Source organism: Bos mutus, chromosome 3, assembly GCF_027580195.1.
Source record: "Bos mutus isolate GX-2022 chromosome 3, NWIPB_WYAK_1.1, whole genome shotgun sequence".
NCBI classification, from domain to species: Eukaryota; Metazoa; Chordata; class Mammalia; order Artiodactyla; family Bovidae; genus Bos; species Bos mutus.
This window is the reverse complement of record NC_091619.1, coordinates 89,611,558-89,631,813: the sequence shown is the minus strand read 5'-3', so window position 1 is coordinate 89,631,813 and position 20,256 is coordinate 89,611,558. Positions and strand designations below refer to the sequence as shown.

Genomic DNA, 20,256 nt, shown 5'->3' with positions numbered 1-20,256 from the left:
GCGGTAGTGAGAGTGTGCTCTGAGAAACCAGGTGTGCTCTGGAGCTGGGAGAGCAGCTGTGGGGGCAGTGGCAGGGGCTACAGAGTGGGGCCTTGACCCTAAGAGCCATGGCGAGCCACTGAGAAATCTTGAGCAGGAGAGGTGCCTTCTCAGGCTTGCCCTTCAGAAAAGTCTGTGTGGCCCTACGGGTCAGAACAAGGTCCCAGTTGTGCGGACTGGGTCTAGCTTCCCCGGAAGGCAGGATGCAATAGGTTGTGGTTGTTAAGTTGGTGGATTTGGGTTTTGGAAAGAGCCCTTCAGTGTTGTGTAGAGGCCTGGAAGGAGGTGGAGAGACTGGAGGCCTGTGAACTGGCTGTGGAGGCAACCCAGTGAGTGAGCAGTGCAGGGGCCTGAGCGCATCAGAGTGTGGGGGCTGAGGGGTGGGGGGCAGACCAAGAGTTCAAGGAGGTTGGATCCCTGGAGCTTGGCTACTTGGGGGACAGAAGAAGTCCAGGTTAAATCTGTTGTGTGGGCCGGTTGTCCAGTTGCCCAGAAGGAGCCCTGTGGCCTAAGAGGCTTTCCCCTTTACTTTAGCCTTTCCCCCAGTGTCCCCAGCCATGAAAAGGTTGGACAAGGTGGCCTTTCTTGCTCAGACCCAGCTGTTCTGTCACATGACTCTGGCTGAGGAGAAGGGACACAAAGCCCACAGTGTAGCGGGCTGAGGCCTCGTCTGGGCTTACTCAATCTGGCCAGGACTGTTGCGGCTGGGCGCCAGTGCCTGGCATGGCTGCTGTCTGAGAGTGCACGTCTTTGCCCCTTAGATGCCCTCCCCACCTTCATGCAGGCTCTGTCCTCCATGTCAGCTGTCCTGGCTCAGCCTTCCTGGCTGCCCCAGGCCCTGATTCTGTCCAGGGCTTCTGCTTTCCCCGTGACTGGCCCTGAGAGGAGTGGCTGGGCCCTGGGGCCTCATTGGCCAAACCCTGCTGGGCCCCCACACGCCCCATCCTCCCTGGCTGGCTGCCTGCCCACCAGGGGTTGGGAGGCTGCCTGGCCTGGCCTGCCCTGTTGTGGCAGACTGCCTTGGAGGCCCAGGAACCAGTTGGAGTCTGGAGGCTGTGCTGCCTTTCCCCTTGGCCCATGCTCCAGGGGCTCAGCGCTCCTGCCTCTGAGGGAGGTGGGGCCACAGCACAGTGGGGCTTGTTCCTCTGCCAGCCCCAGGGTGGGAGCTCCGTCCTTCTCAGAGCACAGTATTTCCTGCCTGACAAGTGACAGAGCTCCTTAGCTTCCTTGTTAGAAAGCTCAGCTGGCCATGCCAGAGCCCTGCAAGATTAGACGCCAGAATCCTGGAACCAGGGCTGAGATACCTTGGAGACTGGCAGTCTCCCCTGGGCTGGAGGAGAAGGGGCTCAGAGGAGAGGGGACTTGCTTAGGATCACATAGCGCTCTGGGCCAGGGCTAGGATATGAACGCAAGTCTGCCTCTAGACATCCCTTTATACATCTTTGATGTGGTCCTACTGGGTTCCAGGTACTTCTAAGCATGAGAACTAGAGTAGGAGCTTCTCAAAGGACTGGCCCAGTTTTTCTTATAAGCTCAGTGTTTGAGAGGGTCCAGTACAGAGAGAGGGGCTTCTCTGGCAGTTCAGCTGGTAAAGAATCCGCCTGCAATGCAGGAGACTTTCCGGTTTGATTCCTGGGTTGGGAAGATCCCCTGGAGAAGGGAAAGGCTACCCACTCCAGTATTCTGGTCTGAAGAATTCAGAGGTGGAGGCCTGCAGTCTCTCCACCTCCTTCCAGGCCTCTACACAACACTGAAGGGCTCTTTCCAAAACCCAAATCCACTAACTTAACATGTAGTCCATGGGGTTGCAAAGAGTCAGACGCTACTGAGCAACTTTCACTTTAATACAGAGGAAGTGCTTGGAGAATGAATGAGTGAGTGAATGAATGAACAGAATGACAAGGCAAAGATCCTGCCTCCAGGCATGTAGACGACAATGGATGGGACTTCTGTTTCACAAAACAGGAAATAGGAGGCTGGTAGGAGTGGGGATGACAGAGGATGAGATGGTTGGATAGCATCACCAACTCAGGGGACGTGAGTTTGAGTAAGCTCCGGGAGTTGGTGATGGACAGGGAAGCCTGGCGTGCTGCAGTCCATGGGGTCGTAAAGAATTGTACACGACTGAGCGACTGAACTCAACTGACGAGTGGGGATTGGCTAGGTGGGAAGCAGAGAGGATTAGAACTCAGGTGTCCTGACTGCTGGTCTACGACTTTTTTGCCATCCTCACTTTCCTCGTCTGTAAAATGGGGTAAATGGTCTTTACCCTCTGCCTGCCTTGTGACGATTCAGTGAGGCAGTGGGTGAGAACAGGCTTGAACAGCAGGGACGTTGTGTTGGGGTGGGGGGCGTCTTCCCTGTGTGCACATCTGGAGCTGCCCAGAAACTCCACATACTCTGCTTTTCTTCTTCCCCCTTACTCTCTGCATCTTGCTTCCACCTTGCTTTTCTCCAGGACTTCTTTCTGGAATGCTTGTCCCAGAACTAGCTGTGGGAGGGGCTTGGGAAGAGTGTGGGTAAACACAGTCTGCCTGCCTCCTCCCTCTACCGTCTCCCACACCTAGAGTCAGCCACCCACATCCACATCCAGGCAGCCCCCAGCACATACCAGGCTGGAAATGCCTTGGCAATGGTTACCATGGTGACGGCTCCTGCTGCTTGGATCGCAGTGGTCTGGAAGCTGCTTGCAACAGCCTGGCAGCCTGGTGCCCGCAGGTCCCCACCCAGGCTGCGAGCTCCTGGGGCAGCTGCCCTCTTCTCTCTCATTTTGGTCCCCAGCATTGCACTTGGTATTTAGGGGCGCTTGGCAAGGAGCTGCCTCTCCAAGGAACCCACAAGTTGTTCTGGGTCAGACTAGCTTGGTTCAAATCCCAGGGCTACCTCTTAGGGGTCAGTGACCTTAAGCAAGTCAACTTGGTGTGTTTTGAATTTATTGAATTAGCTATGGAATCCTTGTGAGGGGAGCTATCCAAAGAGTATAACCCCCCAGAATGAGGCCCATCCTCTCCCTGAGCCATCACTGCCCCCATCCTGTAGCAGTAGCAGGGTCAACATAGGTCATAGCACTTTTTGCTGCTGAATCCACATCCAGGGCCCTGGATTCCTCATCTTGGGCCCCTGGAAGCCCTGCAGGCAGTGTAGTGTGGTGATTAGGACCTCAGTCGAAGTGGCTAGACCTCTGGAGTCACAGCTGGGCTTGGCACTTACTTGAGCTTCAGTTTTCTAATCTTTAAAATGAATATAATAATGTACCTCTTTCAGAGGTTTGTTGTATGGATAAAATTTGAATTAGGACTTGAAAAGTGCTTAGAAGAGTATCTGATACTTTATAAGCACTTTATAAGTGTTAGCAGGGACTTATCACCACAAGTGGCAATGGCCATGAAAATTGGAGGGCTTACCATTTGGCGCTAGTGGTAAAGAACCCTCTTGCCAAAGCAGGAGATGTAAGAGTTGCAGGTTTGATTCCTGGGTTGGGAATATCCCCTGGAGGAGGGCATGGCAATCCACTCCAGTATTCTTGCCTGGAGAATCCCATGGACAGAGGAGCCTGGGGGTCTACCGTCCACAGGATCGTAAGGAGTCGGATATGACTGAAGCGACTTAGCACCCACACATACATGAAAACTGGAACCCATGTGCCTATCCCTACTTGTCATTTTTCTCACACAGGCAGGTGTCCCCAGCTCTGTTCACAGTGTGATGAGGGAAAGCTGGCCAGAGAGACAGGATGGCAGGTCAGCTCCCCTTCCTCATCCCACCCCCTCCAGGGGACTGCCAGGCACGCCTACCTCTGTTGCCTGGCAAATGAGACTCCTAAGCTGGACCCTGGGCAGAGACTCCTCTTATTCATGAGTTCTAGGATTTTCTCTGCTGGTTCTCCAGCTGGCAGCTGTTCCAGCCCTGGTCTGGATCAGACAGCTGGTCAGTGACTGGCTGGAGCCTTCCCTGTCAGTAGAGCCAAGTGCTGACAACGGAGGAGCATCAGCCGAGGTGCTGCTTCCGATGTCATCTGAAACATGAAGAGCCCCAGGAAAGGGTCCTTATGGGATGAGATAGGAGCAGATCCCTGGGCTTGACTATTGTAGGGCTCACTGTGCTGTGTTGTGCTTAGTTGCTCAGTTGTGTCAGACCCTTTGTGACCCCATGGACTGTAGCCGCCAGGCTCCTCTGTCCTTGGGGATTCTCCAGGCAAGAATACTGTAGTGGGTTGCCATGCCCTCCCTCCAGGGGATGTTTTCAACCCAGGGATTGAACCCAGGTCTCCCATATTGCAGGCGGATTCTTTACCATCTGGGCCACCAGGGAAGCCCAAGAATACTGAAGTGAGTAGCCTATCCCTTCTCCAGGGGATCTTCCCAACCCAAGAATCGAACTGGGGTCTCCTGTATTGCAGGCGGATTTTTTACCAGCTGAGCTACCAGAGAAGCCCGTAGGGCTTACTAGGCCTCCCTGAATAGAGACGGGAAATCTTACCAGAACGAAGGTGAATCTGAGGCAAAACTTGAAAAAGCTGGTCTACAGATGAATTAATACTCTGCTCCATCCCTTTCTCCCCACCCTCTCCCTCAGGTCCAAGGATATGTTAACATGGAATTTGTGGCCAAAAGGAAGCTGGGCATAGTAGGGGCATCCAGAGAGCCCCTGGGGTCTGAGACCCTGGGCTGGAGGGTGCTGGCCACTCTTGGAGTTGGGTTTTCTTGGCACGTGGTCTTGGGGATCTCAGGGGCTGGCAGACCTGGAGACTCTGCTGTGAGCTGACCATCCCACCTGCTCCCCAGGGCCTGGCCTCCGTGTTCTCCAACCGCACGTCCCGGAAGTCGGCCTCACGCACTGACAGCGACAACATGGCAGATGGCGAGGGCTACCGGAACCCCACGGAGGTGCAGATGAGCCAGCTGGTGCTGCCCTGCCACACCAACCAGCGTGGCGAGCTGAGCGTCGGGCAGCTGCTCAAGTGGATCGACGCCACCGCCTGCCTGTCCGGTGAGGCCGAACCCGGCATGGCTGCCCTCCCAGCCTTGGCCACACACACCAGGGGAGAGGCCGTTCCTGAGCGCCGCCCTCTTCTCTCATCCCCGCCTTCACTCAGGCAGCTCCACCTGCCTGTGATGCCCTCTTCAAGTTTCACATGCTCAGCTCGGGCCCACCCTCTTGCCTGCAAACCCCCAGGGCTCTGAGTGCTGGTCCTGGACTCTAGGGTCCCTGCTCTGATGCAGCGTAGCATTAGACGTGGTTGCTCTGAGGCTGGCAGTAGCAAAACCCATGGCATTGGCAGAGTTGAATGGAGGTTGGATGGAGCTCATTTTGTTGCCTTTGATGCCCCAGTATTCTCCAGCCCGCAGGGAGTTCACAGGCAGATGGTAGCAGGGGAGCAGACAGGAGACCTAACTGTCCCCCTGCACTGTCTGATAGGGGCTGGGAAAGGGAGGCGAAACTGGGGCTCTAGGAGAACAGACCTGAGACGACCCTGACCCATCCCTGGAAGTAGAGAAGGAATTCTAGAAGGACTCAGGCCTGGGAGCAGAGTCCTCAGGATGAGAGTGACTCAGGCAAGGAGACAAAGGTGGGTGAGGTTGCCTGGGCACTCGAGGAAGTCAGAAAGTGGAATAAACATGGCGTGATCATTCATTCAGCGGCTGCTTATTGAATACTGCATGCCAGGCACTGCTCCAGGACTGGGCACAGCAGTGAAAAATATGGGCGAAATTCCTTGCCCTCGAGTGACTTGCGGTCTAGCAGAAGGGAGAGGCACTAGACAGACAAAACCCAGATAAATAAGACAGGGTCAGGGTGTCGTAATCATGGTGAGGAAAGTAAAGAATGGTGGGGGTGTGAGCGAGGAGGCAGGCCTTAGCTAGGAGGGTCTGATATTGATCAGAGGCCTGGGCCATGGGGAGGCTGCTAACGGATGGCTTTCTTCTCCTGATGCCAGCGGAGAGGCATGCAGGGTGCCCCTGTGTCACAGCCTCCATGGATGACATCTATTTTGAGCACACCATTAGGTAAGTGGCCTCCTGCCTCTCTTTCTGGTCTCCCCATCACAATCCCAGAGCCTTTCCCCCATCTCCTGCCTTATCAGCCTTGTGCTGCCTGGCACCTGCCTCAGCTGGGGGCCTTTGCAGATGGACAGGGGGCAGCCTTTCCGGAGCCACGACCCATCTGCAAGGTCTCTGGGACAGCAGTGAGCTAGGAGCTGCCCCTGTGGCCAGGTGCCGTGGGGTGGACTCCCTCAGCCAGCTTTGGAGTTGGATGTTGCTCAAGCTGCAGCATGGGGTGCTGTGTGACTTTGGGGAAGTCAGTCTCTTTCTCTGGTCCTCAATTTTCTTATCTTCAAAATGGAAGTTGTTGTTCAGTCACTAAGTCGTGTCCAACTCTTTGCAACCCCATGGACTGCAGCACGCCAGGCTTCTCTGTCCTTCACTATCTCCCGGAGTTTGCTCAAACTCACATCCATTGAGTTGGTGATGCCATCCAAACATCTCATCCTCTGTCACCCCCTTTTCCTCCTGCCCTCAAGCTTTCCCAGCATCAAGGTCTTTTCCAATGAGTCAGCTCTTCAAATCTGGTGGCCAAATTATTGGAGTTTCAGCTTCAGCATCAATCTTTCCAATGAATATTCAGGGTTGCTGGTTAGACTTAATCAGGGAATGCCTTTTGGGGCTTGGCTCTTCTCTGTGGGTCATTGGTTATCAGACTGTTGGGAGGTCCCTAGACAAGGTGCCTTGGCAGAGCCTGAGCCAGAAGTTTGGACCATTCAGCCTCTGCTCACATACCTCCAGGAAAGGGGAGCTCATTACCTACTAGTTTTGTTTGTTAGATGTCTGTACTGGTTAGAAAGGTTTTCATTACACTATACTGAGCTTGGTCTTCACACGGTTTTGCTAGGACCCAAGGAGCATGCCAAGCCCTCAGCCCAGGGCAGGCTGCAGGGGCTGCATGCAGTGCTCTGGCCTCCAGGCCTGCTTCTGAACTATCAGTGCCTGGGACATCGAGTGCCAAGGACTTATCCAGGACTTCCTGGTGCCCCATGGGTCGTGGTTAGGAAGAAGTTTGGGCAGTCCCTGTCCTTACTTATTCAGTCATTCATCACTACCTGTGCCTTTTTTTGGACCAGGGCCCAAGCAGGGTTTGGAGTCCACAAAGTCAGCTGGAACATAGTCTCTGTGCCCCAGGAGCTCCCAGTCTGCAGGGAGGCAGATATAGAAACATAATTTCAATTCAAAGGGGTAAATTCCAGGCAAATAATGATCTTTGACATATGGGTGCTTTGTAGTACTCATCTTTGAATATCTTATTTTAGAATAGTTTTTGATTTACAAAAACACTGTAGATGGCACAGAGTTTCTATAACATCTTACATTCATACGGTACCTTTGTCACAGTTAATGAACCCATGTGCTGTGCATAGTTGCTCTGTCGTGTCCAACTCTATGTGACCCCATGGGCTACAGTCCGCCAGGCTTCTCTGTCCATGGGGATTCTCCAGGCAAGAATACTGGAGTGGGTTGCCATGCCAACCTCTGAGGGCTCTTCCCAACCCAGGGATCAAACCCAGGTCTCCTGCATTGCAAGCAGATTCTTTACCAGCTGAACTACCAGGGAAGCCCTAATGAACCCATACTGATGAGTTATTTGTAAGCCTTTTTAAAAACATGTAAACAATTTTTTACATGGAGTGTGGTTGATTTACAATATTCTGTTAGTTTCAGGCGTACAGGGTTGTAAAGCAGTTATACTCCAGTTTAAAAAAAATGGGGGGAGAAGGCGCTACTGTATAACACAAGGAACTATATTCAAAATTTTATAATAACTGTAGTGTCTTTTTACTATTGATAATTAACTTACTAAGTCCTCAGAACAACACTGTGAGACCCTGGTTATTAGTATCCTCCTTTTACAGGTGAGGAAACTGAGGCACAGAGAAGAAAAGTAACTTACTTAAGGGCTTACAGCTGGTGGAGACCTCAGGATATACTACAAGCAAGGCAGTCTGGCCCCGGAGAGCTTGCTCTTAACTAGTAGGCTCTGCATGCAGGCATGGTCAGTCGTTTCGGTTGTGTCCAACTCTTTGTGACCCTAAGGACTATTGCCCACCTGGCTCCTCTGTCCATGGAATTTTCCAGGCAAGAATACTGGAGTGGTTGCCATGCCCTTCTCCAGGGATCTTCCCGACTCAGGGATCAAACCTGTGTCTCCTGTGCCTTCTGCATTGCAGGTGGGTTCTTCTTCCAGTGGGGCACCTGGGAATCCCAACCAATGGGCTACATTGCCTCTGTTTTTGAGGGTGGGTATAGAGGCGCTGTGTGGTGCTGGAGAAGACTCTTGAGAGTCCCTTGGACAGCAAAGAGATCCAACCAGTCCATCCTAAAGGAGATCAGTCCTGAATATTCACTGGAAGGACTGACGCTGAAGCTGAAATTCCAATACTTTGGACACCTGATGTGAAGAACTGACTCATTTGAAAAGACCCTGATGCTGGGAAAGATTGAAGGCGGGAGGAGCAGGGAACAACAGAGGATGAGATGGTTGGATGGCATCACCAACTCAATGGACATGAGTTTGGGTGAACTCCAGGAGTTGGTGATGGACAGGAAGGCCTAACATGCTGTGGTCCATGGGGTTGCGAAAAGTTGGACACGACTGAGTGACTGAACTGATAGAGGCACTGGAAAAGGAAGTGACAACCCACTCTAGTATTCTTGCCTGGAGAATCCCCAAGGACAGAGGGGCCCGGCGGGTTATAGTCCATAGGGTTGCAAAGAGCTGGACATGACTGAAAGCATGCGTGCATAGTGGCACAGGGGCTTCCCTGGTAGCTCAGCCGGTAAAGAATCTGCCTGCAGTGCAGGAGGCCCTGGTTCGATTCCTGGATCGGGAAGTTCCCCTGAAGAAGGGATAGGCTACCCACTCCAGTATTTTTACCTGGAGAATTCCATGGATAAGGAGCTTGGTGGGCTGCAGTTCATGGGGTCACAAAGAGTTGGACACGACTGAGTGACTGAGCACAGCTCATAGGGCCGCAGAGGGTAGTCACGGGTGGCTTCTTGGAGGAGGTATTTGAGCTGGCTCCAGTACTACATGCTGTGAGAATTTGTAGGCCAGTGGAGCTGTGTCTGGGTCAACTCTGAGTCTCTGCTGCCAAAACGGGATCTGACACCTGAGGAGCAATGATAGAGAAGGCTGGGGTGGGGCATGTAGTGATGGATGGGCCTGCCATAGGACCCAGGAGAGTGGAGGTGAGTCTGGGCAGAGGAGGGTGTGGGTGTGAGGGTAAGCTGGAGAGGGGCCTGGAGCATGGTTGGTGACCTGGAAAGTCCTGGCCATACCTGAGGAAAGCTGGGAAAGGTTTTTTTTGTTTGCTTGTTTTTGCTTTAGCCATTTAAAAATGCCTCACAATGCATCTCTAAGGAATAAGAACTTTTAAAAAACATAACTTAAATACCACTACTACTGCTAAACAAAACGAACAGTTTCTCACCACCATCAAATATCCAGTCAGCGTTCAGTTGCCCACAGTGTCTCTTGAATTTATTTTGTTTTGCTTTATAGTTTTTTGCTTTATTTTGTTCAAGTCATGATGCAAATAAGGTTGCATTTGGTTACTTCGTCTCTTGTCTTTTGTTTTTCCTTTGGCCATGCTTCATGGCTCATGGGATCCTAGTTCCCTGACCAGGGATGGAACCTGGTCCCCAGCAGTGAAAGCACTGAGTCCTAACTACTGGACTGCCAGGGAATTCCCTCAAGTCTTTTTTTAACCTGTAGGCCCTTTATCTCCCCCATCACCCTCTCCCTGCACCCTCTCCTTCCTCCTCCCACTCCCTGTCTCTCTCTGTTTTTCCTTGAAGTTTGTTTGTTGAAGAACCTTGGTCATTTGCTCTCTAGGGTTCTCCATCATCTGGGTTTTACTATTAGTATCACTGTGGTGTCATTTAACATGTTTCTCTGTCTGCCAAGAGTATTGGTCCTGGGGAAGGGCTCTATTACAACTGGCTGAAAAGGTCAGATTTGTCTATAGGCGCTGCCTCTGGAGGGGTTTTGGGAAACTAGGGGCTTGAAGGGGCCCCCAAGGAGGCTGGGCAGTGACCCTGGGGATAGAGCCAATTGTGACCTGAGCTGTGAGATGGAAGACAGGAAGGAAGAGAAGCTTGGGAGTCCAAATGGGTGACTGCTTGGCTTTAGGGGAGGCTAGAGAGGAAGAGGAGAGGGGAGGAGGAGGAAGGGGAAGGGTCATATTTTAGTACTGCCAAAAATAGATTTTCTTTTTATTGGTGGGTCAGGGAAGTTCATTTTCTAATATTTTATCATGAAAACTTTCAAAATTATAGAAAAGTTGAATAGTGGTGTGGTCATTACCACTGAGAGTCAATTAACACTTTGCTAAATTTGCTTTATCTGTATGTAGATAAATACAGGTATACCTTATTTTACTGCACTTTGCAGATCTTGCATTTTTTACAACTTGAAGTTTTGTAGCAACCCTGCATTGAGCAAATCTATTGACCTCACTTTTCCAACAACATTGGCTCATATGGTGTCTCTGTCACACTTTAGTAATTCTTGCAATATTTTAAACTTTTTCATTATTATTATATTATTTATGGAGATCTGTATTAGGAGGGTAAATTTTGGCGGGCTACAAGAAGGTGGGATGTGGGGGAGCTTTCCTTAGGAGGGACTGTTGAGAGCAAAGAGAATCTTGAGCGTTCATTGAACTAGGGGGAGCAGGGGGAAGCGGGAGATGAATGACATCATGCCACTTCTCTTGCCTCAGCTTCCCCACCTGTAAAATGGGGTGCTAACACCGTCTTGCCAACTTGCTTTGGTAGCATCATAGATGTGAATATGCTCTGTATGCTGTAACAGTTTTTGGCTAGTTCCCCTCAGCAGAGGCCCCACAAGTATCTGAGGCCCCTTTTCTCTCTTTTTGTCCCTCTGGATGGCTCATCTCTTGCTTTTCCCTCTGCAGTGTTGGACAAGTTGTGAATATCAAGGCCAAGGTGAACCGGGCCTTCAACTCTAGCATGGAGGTGAGCCACTGGGTGGGTGGTTTCCACTTTCTCTTTGTTCTCAGCCCCCAGCCTGAGTGCACACGTGCTCATACTCACAGCACCTTGGCTGAGGATACAGAGTTCTGAAATAGCTGGCAAGTTTGGGAGGATCTAGGGATCTAATTGTCTAATGGCCGTAACACAGAAGGGGAAACTGAGGCCAGGGAGGGGAAGGGACGTGCCTCAGGTCTCCAAGCGATGTGGATTCCACTGTGGGCCTTGACTTCCAGCTTCCTGGGTCTTCATACCTAGTGTCAGATACTCTGTTCAGCAGCCAGGTGAATGCAGGGAGGACAGCCACTGTGCTTAGCCCTGACGTCAGCCACTGTGCTTAGCCCTGACGTCAGTGGGCTGAAGCAGTGAGAGCGGTAGACTTTGGTCCGTTAGCTTACCTCCCACAGCCTCTGTCTTCACATCTGTAAAATGGGAACATGATTCCTATGCTGCAGGATTGTGGAAGGTTTAATGAGAGAACTCTTTGGTGATGCAGGGTGGAGGGCCTCTACTTCCCACTTATGGACGTCAGGCCCAGGCAACTTTACCCAGCTGGGCCAGTGGTTACTGAGGCACACTGAGGCTTGGATAGCAGAATCTTGACTGTAGCTCTGGACACCCCATAAGGGCCCAAGGTCCCCCTATGGACCCCCAAGCTGTCTGTCCTTCCAATTTAGCCAACACTTAAATTAACTTACTTCAAGCCCTTTCATAACAGTCTCATTTTGATCCTCTCAATAACCCTGTGAGGGTAGGTACAATCATTCCCATTTTACAGATGAGGAAACTGAGGTCCAGAGAAAGGAATTTACATGCCCAAGGTTCCCCAGGGAGCCAGGGCCAGAATCAGAACCCATCCCACGTCTCTAGCCCCCTGCACTTGGTAGGTGATACAGGAATACCAGAAGCCAGGCCTGGTGATGCTTCCCATCTCAAGCTGTAGGATTCTAGTTCCTCCCTCCTCACTTGTCCACCTTGCTCTTCCTTTCCAGGTGGGCATCCAGGTGGTCTCCGAGGACCTGTGCTCTGAGAAGCAGTGGTGTGTGTGCAAGGCCTTAGCCACCTTCGTGGCCCACAGGGAGCTCTCCAAGGTGGGTGAAGGTAGCATGCACAGGCACTCTATGCTGCCAGGCACCTGGGTGCCTTTCTAGGGCAGTGATTCGGGGGGTTGGTAGAGTGGTAGAGATGAGGGTGCAGCAGGGAATCCATGGCTTCCAGAAGGCCCAGCCCCCACTGTGGGTGAACCCAAGTGCCTTCCTGCTCTGCTTTTCCCCTTCTCTCCCCGTGCACCTCACTGCAGGATTCTCCAGGTCTTTCCATTGCCTTCCATGTCCTGCCTTGACATTCTTCATCCACGGTTCCTTTGCCCAAGAATGGGCTCAGGGGACACTGGAGGATGAAAATGATGTATCAGTCAACATGGAGATGGAAGATGGGGACAAAGAGGGGACAAGACTTGTAACCATCCAGGAGCCCCAGGTGCGAGATGATTACTGGGGGGACAGTTGTTGTTCAGTCACTAAGTCGTGTCCAGCTCTTTGTGACCCCATGGACCATAGCACACCAGGCTCTCCATCCTTCACTGTCTCCCGGAATTTGCTCAGATTCATGTCCATCGAGTCGGTGATGCCATCCAACCATCTCATCCTCTGTCGTCCCCTTCTCCTCCTGCCCTCAACCTTTCCCAGCATCAGGATCTTTTCCAAAAAGTCGGCTCTTTGCATCAGGTGGCCAAAGTATTGGAGCTTCAGCTTCAGCATCAGTACTTCCAATGAATGTTCAGTGTTGATTTCCTCTAGGATTGACTGGTTTGATCTCCTTGCAATCCTAGGGGGCCAGGCCCTCATGCTGTTTCAGGGAATTTGTCCTGAAAACCCCCACTCCACCCCCGCCACAGGTGAAGCTGAAGCCAACCGTGCCGCGGACCGAAGAGGAAAAGACGGAGCACAGTGTGGCGGCCGAGCGCCGGCGCATGCGACTGGTCTACGCAGACACCATTAAGGACCTCCTTGCCAACTGCGTCATTCAGGATGGTGAGCGTCATGGGTAGGGAGGGCAGCTCGTGTCCTACATGCTCCCCTCTGTCTGGGGCTCCTACTGGGCAGAGAAAGGAAGGAAGTCTCCCTGGGATATCCACCCAGTGATGGCCTCAGGCCTGGATAACACTCTTGCCTCAAGGTCCCTTAGTGGGGAAAAGGGAGCATTTGGACCTCTCGCCCAGCTCCCAGGAGCCGTGAAGATGAAGCTGGGACACATAGAAAACAGTTTGTCATCCACTAAATGCATTTGGGTCTCTAGGAGTCAAGGTATTTGGGAAGGTAGTATTGAGCTTGGCCTTGAGGACCCTCAGTTCAGTCGCTCAGTCGTGTCCGACTCTTTGCCACCCCATGAATTGCAGCACTCCAGGCCTCCCTGTCCATCACCAGCTCCTGGAGTTCAGTCAGACTCATGTGCATCGAGTCGGTGATGCCATCCAGCCATCTCATCCTCTGTCGTCCCCTTCTCCTCCTGCCCCTAATCTCTCCCCACATCAGAGTCTTTTCCAATGAGTCAACTCTTCGCATGAGGTGGCCAAAGTATTAGAGTTTCAGCTTTAGCATCATTCCTTCCAAAGAAATCCCAGGGCTGATCTCCTTCAGAATGGACTGGTTGGATCTCCTTGCAGTCCAAGGGACTCTCAAGAGTCTTCTCCAACACCACACTTCAGAAGCATCAATTCTTCGGCGCTCAGCCTTCTTCACAGTCCAACTCTCACATCCATACATGACCACAGGAAAAAGCATAGCCTTGACTAGACGGACCTTTGTTGGCAAAGTAATGTCTCTGCTTTTGAATATGCTATCTAGGTTGGTCATAACTTTCCTTCCAAGGAGTAAGCATCTTTTAATTTCATGGCTGCAATCACCATCTGCAGTGATTTTGGAGCCCCCAAAAATAAAGTCTGACACTGTTTCCACTGTTTCCCCATGTATTTCCCATGAAGTGATGGGACCAGATGCCATGATCTTCGTTTTCTGAATGTTGAGCTTTAAGCCAACTTTTTCACTCTCCTCTTTCACTTTCATCAAGAGGCTTTTTAGTTCCTTTTCACTTTCTGCCATAAGGGTGGTGTCATCTGCATATCTGAGGTTATTGATAGTCCTCCCGGCAATCTTGATTCCAGCTTATGCTTCCTCCAGCCCAGCATTTCTCATGATGTACTCTGCATATAAGTTAAATAAGCAAGGTGACAATATACAGCCTTGATGTACTCCTTTTCCTATTTGGAACCAGTCTGTTGTTCCATGTCCAGTTCTAACTGTTGCTTCCTGACCTGCATATAGGTTTCTCAAGAGGCAGGTCAGGTGGTCCGGTATTCCCATCTCTTTCAGAATTTTCCACAGTTTATTGCGATCCACACAGTCAAAGGCTTTGGCATAGTCAAGAAAGCAGAAATAGATGTTTTTCTGGAACTCTCATGCTTTTTCCATGATCCAGTGGATGTTGGCAATTTCGTCTCTGGTTCCTCTGCCTTTTCTAAAACCAGTTTGAACATCTGGAAGTTCATGGTTCACGTATTGCTGAAGCCTGGCGTGGAGAATTTTGAGCATTACTTTACTAGCGTGTGAGATGAGTGCAATTGTGCGGTAGTTGGAGCATTCTTTGGCATTGCCTTTCTTTGGGATTGGAATGAAAACTGACCTTTTCCAGTCCTGTGACTACTGCTGAGTTTTCCAAATGTGCTGGCATATTGAGTGCAGCACTTTCACAGCATCATCATCTTCCAGGATTTGAAATAGCTCAACTGGAATTCCATCACCTCCAGTAGCTTTGTTTGTAGTGATGCTTTCTAAGGCCTACTTGACTTCACATTCCAGGATGTCTGGCTCTAGGTGAGTGATCACACCATCATGATTATCTTGGTCGTGAAGATCTTTTTAGGACTTAAAAAAAAAAAAAAGCATATGTTGGGTTGGCTAAGAAGTTCATTTGGGTTTTTCTGTAGGATGTTCCCTCTTTTGGCCAACTCAGTAGACAGGTAGCTAGATAGGTAGCTAGATTGAGATAGCTCTAGGGATAAAAAGATAGAGATAGTATAAAAAGCAAGACTCTCTTCTACCCCAGAACCCAGGGTCCTCCAAAAAGGCAGCTACTGTTACTCATTTGGGGGCCATCTTTCCAGAAGTATCTCCTGCAATTTATGCATAAAAAACAAAGTGAAAGTGTTAGTCCCTCAGCTGTGTCCAACTCTTTGCGACCCCATGGACTGTAGCCCACTAGGCTCCTCTGTCCATGAAATTCTCCAGGCAAGAACACTGGAGTGGGTAGCCATTCCCTTCTCCAGGGGATCTTCCCGACCCAGGGATCAAACCTGGGTCTCCTGCACTGCAGGCAGAGTCTTTACTGTCTGAGCCACCAGGGAAGGCATATTAATGCATACTACCTCTCATTTCAACCCTCTCTTCTTTCCCCATAGGGGAACGGTACCTTCTGTCCCATATCTTGCTCCTTTCCCCTTAAAAGCATATCCTGCAGATTGTCCTGTGCCAGCACACAAGATCTACTTTGGACTGGGAGGATTTTGACAGGTGGAGAGATGAAGCAAGGTTTTTCTGACAGAGGACTCAGGCTGGGGACAAAGGTCTAGAGGGTAACCTTGGTTTTGTTCTCTGATCTCCAGACAATGAGAATGCAGAGTCTTCCTGGAAACCTAAAGGAGGCAATTTTAAGACCCATCAAGGATAGTTCAGCCACCCAGAGTGGAGAGAGAGCAGGCAGAAGTAGCGAACCCCAGTGAAGGCAGTGAGCTGTGCTCTAGATTCCACGTGCCCTATTTATGTGGGGCCTGAAGGCCATGGCAGGCCCAGCTCTTCCTATGGTCGTCAAGGCCCCTGGCACCATCCATCCCACTGCAGCCCCTGTGGATCCCTCCTGTTGTGACAGCCCTTCTACCCAAGGGTCAGTCTAGATGCCTTGGACTGGCGTCTGGGCCCTTGTCTGAGCCTTATCTGTGCTGTCCCTTTACTTGTCCTCAGCTCCAGCTAAGCCAGGGTCTCGTTGCTCCCTATGACTGTCCTGCCTGTCTGGTTTCCAGACCTTGGCTCAGGGCTTCAACTGCTCTCCTCCCTGCCTGTGGCATCGCTGAGTAGCCTGCACACCAAGCGAAAGACCTCCTCTTTCACAGGCCTCACCCAACAAGCCCTCTCCCCCTGGGAGACGGGAGATACATGGCACCTCCTTGATGCTGAGTGAATAAGAGAAGCTGTGTGGAGTGGTGGTGGTGGGGGGGGAGGGGGGTCCTGGGCTGCCCGTGGCAGGGTCTGCCCTCAGGAATCTTTTCACCTCCCTCGCTTTATCCCTCCTTGGTCAGATCTGGAGAGCAGAGATTGTAGCCACATGGTGCCGGCCGAGAAGACCCGGGTGGAGAGTGTGGAGCTGGTCCTGCCCCCCCACGCCAATCACCAGGGCAATACTTTTGGGGGCCAGATCATGGCCTGGATGGAGAATGTGGCCACCATTGCAGCCAGGTGCCTCCTCTTCTTTCTTCCCCTCTTTCCCTTGGCCGGTTCTCTCTGGGGCAGAAACCCTGACTTGGTGCTGGCATTCAAGGCTTCAGAAGCTCGACTGTTCTTATAGGGTAAGCTGGGGCCTTCAGACCCAGGGAACCAGAGAGGAATGATTTTCTGTGAGCTCGCCAGGGGAAATGTCAAGCCCTCAGCTAGCACCAGGGCCTCCCCTTGCCCTGGCTCTGCCCACTCACTTCCTGGATTTTATACTCTTTGTAAAGCAAGCCATTTGCCCTTCTCCTTCCCACCCACCCAACCATGCTCCCAGCCCTTGTCTCCCCTCCTGGCTGACCTTCCACCTTGTAGCCCCACTATTCTTTGCTAAAATCCTGTCTGTCCTCTAAGAAGCCTCTCTAACTGTCCCCTTCTCCCTAAAGGTGGAAAGAATTCCTTCCCTCTCCTATAACCTCTGTACCTGTCTTGGACTTGTTCTGCCCCAAGTATTGGAGCATATTTTTGTAGTTATGACAACCGACATTTATTAATTGACACTGTCATACCTCCATGACTTTGTGCTTGCTGTTCCCTCTGATAGGAGTGCCTTCCCGAACCCTTATCCTCCTCAGCCAGGCGAATTCTTCACCCTTTGGAGCCTAGCTCCAATGGCCCTTCCTCTGTGTTTACCTTGTGGATATAGTACATAAGCAATGCCATTTTGGGCAGCCCAGGCTATGAGTGCAATAAGATCTCAGAGGAGAGTCAGAGTGTGGATAGTCAGGGAGGGCTTCCTAGAGGAGGAGTAGGTCAGCTGGGCCTTGAATGACAAGTAGCTTTGGGTAACGGGAGGGCTTCCAGGTAGTAGGAACAGCAGGTGGTAGGATATAAACATTGAGAGGAAAAGGTTTATTGCAAGCCCTGCTCTTTGTCACCTCAAATTCAGCTTTTTTTCCAGCTACGCATGTAGACCTCAGTATTCTAAGCTGTGAGATGGGCCTTTAGTTCTCTTCCTCTGGGTGCAGCTGTCACTGGGTTGGGTGGGAGTGGGTGGGCCAGAGGGTGGTGTGTGTGGCTCTGGGCAGGGTCTGGGGATGGGGGCAGGGAGAAGCACTGGAGGGTGCTTTGTCCTGTCCCCTGACCCCTGGCCTCCTCCAGCCGGCTCTGCCGTGCCCACCCTACCCTGAAGACCATTGAGATGTTCCACTTCCGGGGTCCATCCCAGGTTGGGGACCGTCTGGTGCTCAAGGCCATTGTGAACAACGCCTTCAAGCACAGGTGAGGGGCTGGGATGGGTGAGACGGGGCCCCCTGGGACTGAGGGCTCTTCCTGACCTGAGAGAAGGGACATTACCTCAAAGTGCCAGGAACCGTTTCCCCTGTAGACGAGGTCTCCGGGTCTGAAGTGTGGCTGCTGGGTCCCTGCACCATCGCTAGGATCCACTCTGATGTTCCTCCCCTGGGCTCCCCATCCTGCATCACACCACGTGCTCTATGTCTTGGGCTCTCTCGCTGGCTCCTGCCTCTGACCCTGCCACACTGTGGATGCTTGGGTCACGGGGCACCTCTTGCCAGCGTTCTGTTGTTTATCGAACCCTTCCCGACCCTTTTCCTAAAACCTCAAATAGTTCCCAGAGCCCTTATCTTTGTAATGGATTCTGATACCCCCACGAAAGCTTACTTAGAGTATGCATCTCTTTTGATGATTTCAAAGATGTGATTTTCAGTAATATGTAGTCATTAACAGGGAGGGATCAAGAGCCAGGCTGCCTGGGCTCAAATGTGGCTTACCTCTTAGCATCTGTGTGGCTCTGGGCGAGTTACTTAACCCTCTGAGCCTCAGTTCTTTTGAGAACCGGGGCTCACCACAGCTACCTCATAACTGTGAGGATTAAATGCGGAGTTACTGTTTAATAGTATAGTGACAGAGAGAACGTTCACTGAAGGTCAGCCATTGCTGCTGTTATTATTTTTATTATTATTATCATTTTACTATTCCGTCTGATAAGCACACATTCTGCTGTTGTGCAGAGCAAAAAGTCCTGAACTAGGATCTGTGAGGCCTGGTTTTTAGTGCAGATTCTCTTCCTGACTGTTGTGTGACCTTGGGCGAGTTAGTGCCCTGTTCAAGGTATTGATTTCCCCATCTGCATAAAGTCTGCATTCCTAAGTGAGGGGAATGGAGGCAGCTGCTATTTTATAATTCATCGAGACAGTCGGAGATACAGAGACAGCAGCAACTGAGCTGTCGGGAGCACGGCAGTGAGAGCACTGGTGAATATGTTTATAATGAGCATTTTCTCTAATTAGGCCCTGCCCCTCCACCTCCTTTATGTCTTTCCATAACCCTTTATTTTTACATAAACATATTTTATACAGACATTTGTTTCCCCATCCCCTAGCTGTTAATGCATGAGAACCTGGACTGCACAGGTTTATTCATTTCTGTGACCCCCAGAGACGAGCATGGGTCAGGGGTGCAGCGGGTGCTGTGTAGACATGGTTGAAAGGGAACGCTTCTGAGTTTCCTGCCCAGCGGTCCCTGATCCAGGCTGTGGGATCAGAGCAGGAGTGTGTGTGTGTGTGTGTGTGTGTGTTCACATGCACACGTGTGTTGGGGAGGGGTGGCCTTGGGAAGGTCTGTCCAGCTGACAGCATCCCTCCTTCCCCCTCAGCATGGAAGTGGGCGTGTGCGTGGAGGCCTACCGCCAGGAGGCCGAGACCCATCGGCGGCACATCAACAGTGCCTTCATGACCTTCGTGGTCCTGGGTGCGGATGACCAGCCTCAGATGCTGCCCTGGATTCGGCCCCAGCCTGGGGTGAGTGCCCCACTACCAGCCCCCTTCCCCCTCTGCCCAGGGGTGACAGGACTGGGGAGCACAGGCCCAGCTCTTTCCTTCTGCTGGGGCACAGCTTGGCCCTGAGTGCCCTGCTGTGACCCCCAGGGCTGCTCCTTGTGCTTTTTGGAAGAACTTGAACCGTGTGTGTGGGCCTCCCTCATTGCTGGGCGTTAACCGGCACTCCTGAGCCTGCAGAGCTGTAAAACCACTGGCTTTGGGGTCAGATGTGGGTCAGACCCCACCTTGGCCACGTTCTAATGGGTGCCCTCTTTGAGCTTCAGTCCCACCTTTAAAGAGGGCATATCTGCAGTTCCTGCCTTGTAGGACTGCTGGTGAGACACTGATCCTGTGCCTGACTGAGTGGCAACTGCTCTGACCATGGTGACAGGGGAGCAAAAAGGGTAGGGATGAGAGTCAGAGACCAGGGGTCCAGGCTGGCTCTGAAAAATGTTCCCTTGTGCCTCCTGAGGGCCAGGCTCGGGCTTGCTTCCAGGGGCCAGGGAGTGACCTTGGTGAGGTTGCCTCTTCTCTCCCAGAAGGTCCCCTGCCCTGCCCGCCGCACAAGGCTGAGCATGTACTGTGAAACCTCTGCTCTAGAGCCCAGTGTTGGGCAGTCAAGGACGGGTGGTGGGCAAAGGAGCGGGTAGCCTGAAGACAGTGGGACAGGAGACAGACTATGATGGCCTTTCAGGTCTTTGCCAATAAACGTCCATGAGTGAGGAGACGTTAGTTAGAGGTACTAGTTCAGAGGTGGGCTCCGGGCTAGGACATCTGTGTTCTGTTCCTGGCCACACTCCTTAGCCCCGTGACCTTGGGTGAGCCACTTAGCCTTTCTGTGCCTCAGTTTCC

The 20,256-nt window shown here is 51.8% G+C and overlaps 1 protein-coding gene across 4 annotated transcripts in view; it reads left to right on the top strand.

Moving 5' to 3' along the window:
• ACOT11 (acyl-CoA thioesterase 11) overlaps positions 1-20,256 on the top strand; it is a 61,692-nt gene that overhangs the window by 28,313 nt on the left and 13,123 nt on the right. For all 4 annotated transcript variants that reach the window (XM_070367975.1, XM_070367976.1, XM_070367974.1 and 1 more), the window contains exons 2-9: positions 4,824-5,028; positions 5,978-6,047; positions 11,012-11,072; positions 12,080-12,178; positions 12,985-13,120; positions 16,438-16,594; positions 17,726-17,845; positions 19,242-19,386. In XM_070367975.1, coding sequence (XP_070224076.1) covers positions 4,890-5,028; positions 5,978-6,047; positions 11,012-11,072; positions 12,080-12,178; positions 12,985-13,120; positions 16,438-16,594; positions 17,726-17,845; positions 19,242-19,386 — 927 coding nt within the window. In that variant the 5' untranslated portion in view covers positions 4,824-4,889. The remainder of the gene's footprint in view (positions 1-4,823; positions 5,029-5,977; positions 6,048-11,011; positions 11,073-12,079; positions 12,179-12,984; positions 13,121-16,437; positions 16,595-17,725; positions 17,846-19,241; positions 19,387-20,256) is intronic.